At 43.1% G+C, this 10,722-nt stretch overlaps 1 protein-coding gene across 1 annotated transcript; it reads right to left on the reverse strand.

Annotated features, from left to right (window-relative positions):
• Positions 1–5,878: 5,878 nt before the first annotated feature.
• foxd3 (forkhead box D3) lies at positions 5,879–7,801 on the reverse strand. Its single transcript, XM_061780550.1, has one exon. The coding sequence runs from the start codon at positions 7,434–7,436 to the stop codon at positions 6,276–6,278; it is 1,161 nt and encodes a 386-aa protein (XP_061636534.1). The 5' UTR covers positions 7,437–7,801; the 3' UTR covers positions 5,879–6,275.
• Between the last annotated feature and the right edge of the window lie 2,921 nt (positions 7,802–10,722).

Raw genomic sequence — 10,722 nt, forward strand, 5'->3', positions numbered from 1 at the left:
GGCTTTTGAACTTTGCATCCATAACAGTCCGGATGGTTCTTTTCCTCTTTGGCCCGGAGGACACGACGTCCACAATTTCCAAAAACAATTTGAAATGTGGACTCGTCGGACCACAGAACACTTTTCCACTTTGCATCAGTCCATCTTAGATGAGCTCGGGCCCAGAGAAGCCGGCGGCGTTTCTGGGTGTTGTTGATAAATGGCTTTTACTTTGCATAGTAGAGTTTCAAGTTGCACTTACGGATGTAGCGCCGAACTGTATTTACTGACATTGGTTTTCTGAAGTGTTCCTGAGCCCATGTGGTGATATCCTTTATACATTGATGTCGGTTTTTTATGCAGTGCCGCCTGAGGGATCAAAGGTCACGGGCATTCAGTGTTGGTTTTCGGCCTTGCCGCTTACATGCAGTGATTTCTCCAGATTCTCTGAACCTTTTGATGATATTATAGACCGTAAATAATGAAATCCCTAAATTCCTCGTAATTGTACGTTGAGGAACATTGTCCTTAAATTGTTGGACAATTTTGTCACGCACTTGTTCACAGAGAGGTGAACCTCACCCCATCTTTGCTTGTGAATGACTGAGCAATTCAGGGAAGCTCCTTTTATACTCAATCATGGCACCCACCTGTTCCCAATTAGCCTGTTCACCTGTGGGATGTTCCAAATGTTTGATGATCATTCCTCAACTTTCTCAGTCTTTTTTTGCCACCCGTCCCAGCTTTTTTGGAACGTGTTGCAGCCATAAAATTCTAAGTGAATGATTATTTGCTAAAAACAATAAAGTTTATCAGTTTGAATATTAAATATCTTGTATTTGTAGTGTATTCAATTAAATATAGGTTGAACATGATTTCCAAATCATTGTATTCTGTTTTTATTTATGTTTAACACAACGTCCCAACTTCATTGGAATTTGGGTTGTACATTGGATCATAGCGTATGATGAAAAAATATTTTATAGATAAACATGGACCTGGGCCAATTAACCAGGGAGTACATGTCACAGTGGTGTGTGTTTTAGGGAGCACTGGTGACCAAGCAGGTAGGTTAATTGCAGACTCTAAATTGCCCGTAGGTGTGAATGTGAGTGCGAGTGGTTGTTTGTTTCTATGTGCCCTGCGATTGGCTGGCAACCGGTTCAGGGTGTACCCCGCCTCCCGCCCGAAGATAGCTGGGATAGGCTCCAGCACCCCGCGACCCTAGTGAGGATAACCGGCAAAGAAAATGGATGGATGGATGGATGGTGACCAAACAGATGGCAACATGGTATATGGTGTCTAACTTGCAGAGGAGCGTTTTTTGTTTTTTTTTAACTACAAACTGTCTTGAAGGTGGAATTAAAAAAAAGAATTATGTCCGCTCAATATAAGGCATGGTGTATTTCCCTTTTTCCATAAAGGACATCATGTCTGGTGCATAAAATAAGCATGAAATTTATATTGTAGATCCCATCTACAGGATAGCAGATTGTCATGAAACGAGAACACCTCTTAGAAGTTGTCAGTATCAGAAGATGGGAATATTGTGTTTAACTTTTTGCCTGTCTGTATACAGATGTGGGATTATTAAGGCCTCCCTTTTTACCCTCCCCTCACAGTGTAAATCTCAGCCCACGGGCATGTTCTCCTCTGTGACCTTTTCCTCTGTTGACACCAACGTCTTTGTTCTCAAGGTGTTGGGTTGACATGTTCCTTGTGGTTCTGGCATCAATTATGTATAAATAATAATAACCATGGACAACTGCTGATTTGCAATGACACTTTCATTACAAAGCGAGCAGCCAATAACTCACTGATAGCCATTAGTTATTAATGCCTGGCCACATCAGCTTTACTTTGTCATTTATTGCTTCATCTTGATGCCTTTTTAAATATTCAGTAACTGCTGTACCTACATTTACTGTCTGTGGTCTCCTCCACGGAGAAGGCTTTTGCTTGTGGTGTGGAAGATGACCTAGTTATTGTGGAGGACTTTTGCAGTGGCAGTGTGTAGAGGATGAAAACAGCCTGTTCATACAAAACGTTACATGGGAAGAAATGATTAATTTGACTGCACACAATCCAACCTCCTGATACAGATGCTTTACTGCCACTTTTACTTTTTGATATCTGTTTTGCCACTCAGTTAAAACTTTATTGATGCATTAAACATGAACAGGATCTTTCATTAAAAGGTTTCTCTGAGACAATAATTATTTTTGTTCTGGAATGATATACCACTTATGACTCCTTTACTGTCCTTGCAAAACGATGGTCCACTATGTGATCCATCATATCCCGTCGGTTGCTAGTTCACAATTGGTTGGATTTCTTGTTTTTACATGTATTTTTTTTATATATATCCCATATAAATTGATCAATTAGGTTCAAGTGTACATCATATATTTCTTAATGAGTCTAACCTGCTTCTACGTCAAAGCAAGAAGAATTTTGAGTTAAAATGTTATCTGATATAAAAAGCTCCAATGTAGATTAGGTAGTACTGTAGGTCAAATCCGTATTTGTTCTTGGTCTCTTCTCTAGTATTAATTCATTTTCTATACCACTTATTGTGCTCAGGGTCAGGGAAAGCTGCAGTCAATCCCAGCTGACTTGTGAGAAGGAGTTATAGCCTGGACTGATCACCATTCTATCACAGGACTGACACACAAAGACAAACAACCATTCATTCTCATATTCACACCATCATCCAAATTAATCTCCAATGAAGCTAACATACATGTTTTTGGAGTGGGGAACGAAGAGATTTGATGCACTGAACAAGAACCCTTTTGAGTTTGAATAATATCCACTCAAGATCATTCAGATAGCTGAAACAAAGGGCATATTGGTGCCTTTTTGTCTGTGTTTCTCCAGTCACAATTTTCATTTTTTACAATTATTATTATATTCAGTGATTGTTTCATAAGAAAACCATTTGCACATTCCTCTCACTCAGATAAGATCTCCCCACACAAAGTAATTATATGTTCATTGAATTGAGTTTGCAGGCAGCATGGTGTATTAGTGGTGAGCACATCTGCCTCACAGTCAAGAGGCTCTCATGTTTGCATGGGTTTTCTCACATTCCAGAAACATCTTATCTTAATTAAAGACCCTATTTTGCTCGTATAGGTGTGAAAGTGGGAATGCGAGTGTTTATATGTGCCCTGCAACTGGCTGGAGACCAGTCCAGGGTGTATGTACCCTGCCCCTCACCCAGTCACCTGAGATAGGCTCCTGGTTACCCACGAGTCACAGACTTTGTTTAATGAGCACGAGTGGTAGAGAATTAATGAATGGACGTGTGGATGGAATTGTGTTTGTGACTATTTAATTGCACTCTAACTGTCAAATTTCTGTCTTCTCTTGTTTGCGACATTAGGGGCCTTGTGTGGATATCAGAGTCTGTTCTACAATACAAAGCTCGGGAAAATTTCATATAACCTTCTTGTCTTCATACAGTTATACTTAGCATTACATTATAGGATTTAACCATTGCTGTCTATTCCAGATGTCTTAGGGCATTGCAACTTGATGAAACTAAACAAAACCAAAAAACAAAGATGCTACATTTAACTGCAAATAGTGGCCAAGTCACTGTCCAAAGGAATGAACAAAATTATTTTGATCTAATACTCCATCCATCCATCCATCCTTTTTCTGAGCCGCTTCTCCTCACTCGGGTCGCGGGCGTGCTGGAGCCTATCCCAGCTATCATCGGGCAGGAGGCGGGGTACACCCTGAACTGGTTGCCAGCCAAGCGCAGGGCACATACACACAAACAACCATTCGCACTCACATTCACACCTACGGGCAATTTAGATTTGTCAATTAACCTACCGTGCATGTTTTTGGGATGTGGGAGGAAACCGGAGTGCCCGGAGAAAACCCACGCAGGGAGAACACGCAAACTCCACACAGGCTAATACTCTAATAAATTGAATTGTGAAAACCCACTGTAGCATGCACAGTTAACAGGTTGACCAGCAGGGCAAAACAGAAATATGCTGCTCAAGAATTTTGCATCCATTTAAAATATGCTTACCGCGTGGTTTTCAATTAATGCAGCCAGTTGTTGTTCAAAGAACTACAAGGCCAGTACGCAGTCAGAACTGTGGGAACGACACTCCTGGCTTTTCTCCACCTGTGCACCAGCAACTGTAGCTGCATAGCTCAATGTAGAGCGGATTGTTTGCTTTTCAAATGAGCATGTTCATCCAGTCAGCAATTTGCATTTTGAGCAAAATATTCCAATGAATCTTTGATAAACTAAACTATGAAATCTAATAAACTATTAAATGGATTCTTATGATTAAAAAAAAACCCAGTAACATTAAATGTATAGACGTTTAAATTTGAATATGCATTGGATTATTTTGTTGAATATTGGTTTATCCTCCCTCATTAGAAGGCATGTCTCTTTAAACTTTTAATTGATACCCTTATGAAGACCAAGGGGCCTCTCGGTAACGTCCCCTATTGGTGCGAGTGTTATTTCTTAATGCAAGTGCAACGCCTCACAGATGAGTGGCAGATGAGTGAAAATACCCCAACTGAACACTGCAGTCACTCGAATTTCGATCTCACACCGACGACGACGACGAGTACAAACATGAAATGAAAACCCCAGTGACGCGCCGACCTTGTTACTGTTAACCATGCGCCACGCTTGCGTCTCCAACAATGACAGCTTTCCTCGTTTGATTTTGTTGCGCTTTTTGTTTGTTTGCTTTTTAATGACTTCAAGTTCCCAAAGAATATAATCAAAACTGTTTGTGTCATTGCAAGCCGAAACTCACCCTCTCTTCTAAAACTATGAAATCAAGAGTTACAAAATATGGCTTATACACAGGAGGCGTATATCAAAACACTTTCGCGATGTTCTTCTGAACGAATTATACATAAACAAACAAATTAAAATACTACGCCTAATAAAAATGATAAAAATAGAATTATTACATTTATTATTGTCGCATTGTTTCCTTTTTCTATTTCGTTATTAATACTAGAAATGCCAGTGAGAGATTGGAGAAGGGTTTTGCATCATCGTCACCTTCTTCGGTGTCTGACTGCGAACTGAAGCAGCGAGAGGCTCCTTTCTCTTTCCCATGGGGATCGGATAAATATAGCGTGCGCACACGTGCGAGCCAGCGCCGCGCGCGCGCGCGCGCACACGCGCGCGGGCGCGCATGCACCATTTGCTGTTTGCGTAAAAGTGATTAGCCAGACACAACTGCGAAACTGTCGAAACTGTGATCTTTGAGGAAGTCGAGCCACCGAATCCTGTAAACCACACCAGCGCCAAAGTGATGTAATATTAAAAAGGTCTCCCAGTCCAAATCAAAATAACTAAAGCCAGTGTTCAATCGACGTGATTTTTCTAATGTTGACACATTTTTATGTATCAACTTTTAGAATGTAATTCCTTCAATCGTGACACAGTATATATTTGTGGTTAGTTGTGTGTTCATGGAGGCAAATTGTCAGCGTGTGGAAATTTCCATTTGATCTAGATTATGAAGGTTTGTATTGAATTGCGTATGATATATAACTTATATATATATATTTTATTTATATATATATATATATAGTAATTTTTCTTTTGCACCTGTTTTTAATTGCTCGACAGATTGAATGTTATTTTTAAACATGCGTTTTGGATTGGACTTCAGGTTTATGATCTTAAAAATATATATGGCACATCATATTTAAAAAGCTTTTATATTGACCAGCGTAACAATAATGAGGTTTTATGTCGAAATGAAAATGTTCCGTCTTGAAATTTCGCATGCTATTATTTTTTACATTATAGAAATTTCATTATAGGTATTTGCTCTGTCAATATAAAAAGGTAATAATGAAAATAGATAAAGTGTATTCGAATTATTTATCTGATTTATTTACAAATAAAGCCAGTGTACAACATAATATAGCGGCGTAGAATTACATATACTGGATTTTCCCCCCCACCCCCATAATAAACAGACTATTTCAGAGCTTTTTGTGTCTCCTACGAAAAGGAAGTCAAAATTATTCACATCTTGCTTCGAGTAGAAAAAAAAATCACAGATCTCTAATGGTAATACAACAGAAAAAGACAGAAAAAGTCAAATGATTCATTTAAAAAACAAACAAACAAGTATTTACAAATATTACCTGTACAGAAATATTTCCTTTTTTCTTTTTTTCTCTGTGTGCGAACAGTCTTTACATATAGTTACATCGTCCAGTGCTGCCTATTACACGTCCTCCGAATATAAAAATATGTTTTGTAGTAGTTAGGGTCAGTGTCACTGCGCCGGCCATTTGGCCACGGCGCCCGCCGTGGCTGAAGGTAAAACATGCCCCGAAAGAATACCGGACGGTACACTGAGGATGGGGGCGATGGCGGCGGAGGTCCGGCTGAGCGAGAGGGACTGAGCGCTCAGCAGGGCCGACTGAACGGTCGCCGGAGGCCGCAGGAAGGCCTGCGCCGAGCCCGCTGTGGACGACGACGACGAGCTCGACATCCCGATAATGTTGTCTATGCTGAAGGAGGGTCTGCCGGACGGCTCGGACTTGATGATGGACGTCGTGCTCAGACTGCTGAGCTGAAGTTGCAGGCCCGGGCTGAGCTGCGAGTTGAAGGCTTTGCGGTTCAACTCGGCCGAGGGCAGCAGAGGAACCCCCGGGGGCAGCATCGGCCCCACGGTGGGGATGTACGGGTATTGCAAAGCCGCGGGGTGGGAATACGCAGCCGGGTGGATGCCGTAGTGCCTTCCGTAGGGGCCGCCCAGACCGTACGCCCCGAAACTTTGCATCATAAGCGCGGTCTGGTCCCTGAGCACGTCCGGTTGAACTCGTTTGAACCTTTTCCTCCTCCTGAGGAAGCTGCCGTTGTCAAACATGTCCTCCGAAGCCGGGTCCAGGGTCCAGTAGTTGCCCTTGCCGGGGTTGCCGGGCTCCCGGGGGATCTTGACGAAGCAGTCGTTCAGAGACAAGTTGTGGCGGATGGAGTTCTGCCAGGCCGGGAACTTCTCTCGGTAGTAGGGGAAGCGGCTGCTGATGAACTCGCAGATGCCGCTGAGGGTCAGCTTCTTCTGCGGGCTCTGCAGGATGGCCATGGTGATGAGCGCGATGTACGAATACGGCGGCTTCACCAGACTGCTTTTGGGCTTCTGGAGGGCGGGACCTCCCGGCGTGCAGGCGCTCTGCTCGTCTCCCTTAGCGGGGCCGGGCTCCCCTTCCCCGGAGCTCTCGCCGCCGGACCTCATGTCGTCTTTGTCGTCGTCGTCGTCGTCGTCGCGGAGCTCGTGCAGGACGCCTCCCCCGGGACTGTCGCTCAGGTCGCTGTCCCGCTCCGTGCACTCGTCGTCCCCCTCGCCCACCACGTCGATGTCCACGTCCTCGGCTGTGAGCACCGTCTGGCCCGACATGCCGCTGGCTCTTTCGCTGCCTCCGGACAGGGTCATCTCACGGCTGACTCGCAGTTCTTGACTCGAAGAAGAAGAAGAAGAAGAAGAGGAGGAAGAAGAAAAAGAAGAAGAAGAAAAGAAAAGCAAAGAAAAAAAAGGTCTTGGAGCCAAAACAAGCGCTGGGGTACTGGGGCAGGGCGTGTGTTGACTTTGTGCTGGCCCCTGTCAAGAGCTCGGATGTCTCTCCAAAGAAGCACTTCTGCGAAGACAAACTTCTTCTTGCTGTGCGCAGATGAGGCGACTTGTTCTGTCGCCGCTCACGATGGGATCCAGCCACACTTGGAGCACACGCTCGGGATGTCACATGCTTTAAAGGTCGGAGCTTTTAAAAGGGACTCTGATAGATTACCCCCCCCACCGCCACCTCCACCGAGTCCAGTATATGATGAGGGGCTGGCCACGTGGTTCGGTGACGGCATCACGCCCCCCTCTCTCTTCCTCCCGGCAGCCTCTTGCCTGCTCGCTTGCTGCTGCTGCTGCAGCTGTTAAACCATGCAAACTGGAGTTGTTTCATGGATTTGTCAACAAAGGGACATCAGCAGTGCTGCTCGCCGCTCATTTCGCTCTTCGCCCGTCATAGACCATTTAGCGGCTCGCAAGCGGGAGGAGGAGGAGGAGGAAGAGCTGCAGGAGAGAGAGAGAGAGAGAGAAAATTGCTCTGCGTGATTGAACCATCTGACGCGCATTAACGCGAACGCGTGAAACGCTTCACGATTAACTTTTGCAAATGTGACGAAAGCTGCAGCATGAAATCGACCACAGTTCAGGTTGGATTCTTATTATTAGCATTTTCAAATGTGTTTGCATTATTATAATAATAATTATTATTATTATTCAATCTAAGCATGCGTACATTTAATCTATAATATTTAAATATTATCGTTAAAATATGCTTCTTGTCACCTTAAATGCACCACACTTGAGATTTCCCTTTTTCCCCTTTTTTCCCTTTTTTTTTTTTGCAGCCGATCCGTGAATGCAAAACCTCAATTCAAGTCTATTTATTCCCGCGGGATTAGCAGAGGGTGGGAAGAATATTGAGAAGGAGCAGCAGCAGCAATGAATGAAGAGAATGACGAATTTCCTTCAGAGTTCGGAAGAGGTGTTAACGACTCCGATCATTGCATGTTTTTACATTTGAAAACAGTCGGAAATGCACCAGCGGGAGAATGCAAAGAGCGCATCATTCAGACACATGTTGGTGAGCTGCATGCGTGAGAACATGGAGGCAAAAAAAACAAACAAAAAAAACCGACTTTAGCTTCACTGGAAACCTCCAAAGCGTCGAATATCGATCATTTCATGCTCCGCATACATTGCGATTATAGCGCGTAATAGATTCTCATTAAAAGCCGTTTTGTGAGTTAATGGAAAACTTCAATAATCGACACAAATCAATTAATTGTGACAAAAGCGCATTTAAAATTTGGATGACATGGAAATTACTCCTTTATAATTTAACTAAACGACTGCAAATTATTTCTTGGTCAAAAGCAAGTACAGGCTAAAAAAAAATATTCGGATAAAAACAATGATAACCACTTTGTCATCACGATGGTCGGTATTATTATAATCAAATTGATATCGTGACAAGAAACAATTGTTTTCGAGGATTCTCTCTGGTTTTATTTCGGTTTCTATGTTTCTTTTTTCGCCGCATTGTCACGGCACCTCTGTTCGGGTGATAAAAGTGGCATTAATGAATGAATGAAACGCTACCATTAATAATGCTCGCTGGGGTCAGAAGAGGGAAGCATGCGTCTTCCAATTAGAGCTCCCTGGTGTTAATCTTTGGCCGACCTGTGTGATCCGAGAGGCCGTCAATAAGGACTACTTAGCCGGAACGAGTCAACTCTCGAGCAGGACTCGTTTAAAGAAAACACCCCTGTCACCTTTCTGGTGTACGACTTGCAGATTATTTGGCGCATTTTAGGAATATGAATTGCATACGCACGAAACTTGATTGTCTTATTTTTAAGGGGATCGCCACATGGAGTCACGCTCTCGTCTTTATTGCATTTGTTGTGCATGCAAGCAGGTGCCGGTGGACTCTTTCGTCGAAAGCAGAAAAATAAAGCTCAGGTGCAGTATAGTGTGGAAAGTGTCCGATATAACCTACGTGCAGCACAGGTGTCCTCCCTCAGATCTTCCGAAGCCTCATAAATCTGCTCTTGTTAATGAAATGTACGTTTTAAGCGCACGTGCGCGGCTTAGCGCAACCGAACCTTTTAGTGTAATAAGACAACTCGGGTGGGCGCGCGCGCGCGCGCGTGCGTGTGCTGTTGCCGGACGACAGGTGATGAGAGGGAACGTCACGTGATCACTGACTATACGGCAAGGTCACCGAACTAATAATTGTGATCATAATAACGCGACGCTCTGTTGATTTCTGACAGGGGTGGGTTCTCTCTCTCTCTCTCTCTCTCTCTCTCTCTCTCTCTCTCTCTCTCTCTCTCTCTCTCTCTCCCTCTCTCTCTCTCTCTCTCTCTGTCTTTCACACACATGAACCCCCCTCTCTTCCTCTTTGGTGGGGTTCAAAGGTTGGGTCACCTGCGAAAAATAGTGGCACCGCACATTACTATACGCAAATATGCATGCAGTGAGACACGATATAAGTGTAATAGATCAACTTGCCGCTGTGCGTTCTAACACAGTTTTCAATGTAGTGATAATATAACGTTATTATAATTATTTTATGTCGACCACAAAATAGGATTCACTTGCCACGACGTTGCTGGTGCTTCAGACAAGTTCTTGAGCTGTGAGAGGTGCACAAATAAACCTCAGTGTTCAAATAAAACATTACAGCAGTTTATTTGATGGATGGATTTTAAAAAAAAAATGTAAAATACATCCCACTGCAAAATAAATGTGTTTTCTCTGCGTCTTGTGTGAAAATTGTTTTTACACTTCTTTTTCAATTAAATTCATTTAATTCTCACGGTGTCTTATTTGCTAAACGTTAGAATGCGGGTCATATTTTGCTCTGGTTCGACTGCCAGCAATCATGCAGGTGCATGGTTGAACAAGTTTGGGTACATTTCGATTGTAGTGATTACAGTAAACGTAATGGTCATCACTTTGAACAAAAAACAAACAAACAAACAAATAAGACAATAAAAATAACACAATAAATAAACAATAAAACAATAAATCAAACATTATTTTGATGGCAAATTATTGTGTTTTACCCTCACGGCTATTTGAATGCTTCAGGGACAATGGCAAGAGCCCTCAGCCACTCTTTTTATCCACCTTCCCCTTTTCGTCGCATGTCACTCTA

Source organism: Phyllopteryx taeniolatus, chromosome 7 (genome assembly GCF_024500385.1).
Source record: "Phyllopteryx taeniolatus isolate TA_2022b chromosome 7, UOR_Ptae_1.2, whole genome shotgun sequence".
In the NCBI taxonomy this organism is placed as follows: domain Eukaryota; kingdom Metazoa; phylum Chordata; class Actinopteri; order Syngnathiformes; family Syngnathidae; genus Phyllopteryx; species Phyllopteryx taeniolatus.

What these genes read in the sequence shown, in the direction of transcription:
- foxd3 (XM_061780550.1), bottom strand. Translation starts at nt 7,436, where the DNA reads ATGACCCTGTCCGGAGGCAGCGAAAGAGCCAGCGGCATGTCGGGCCAG.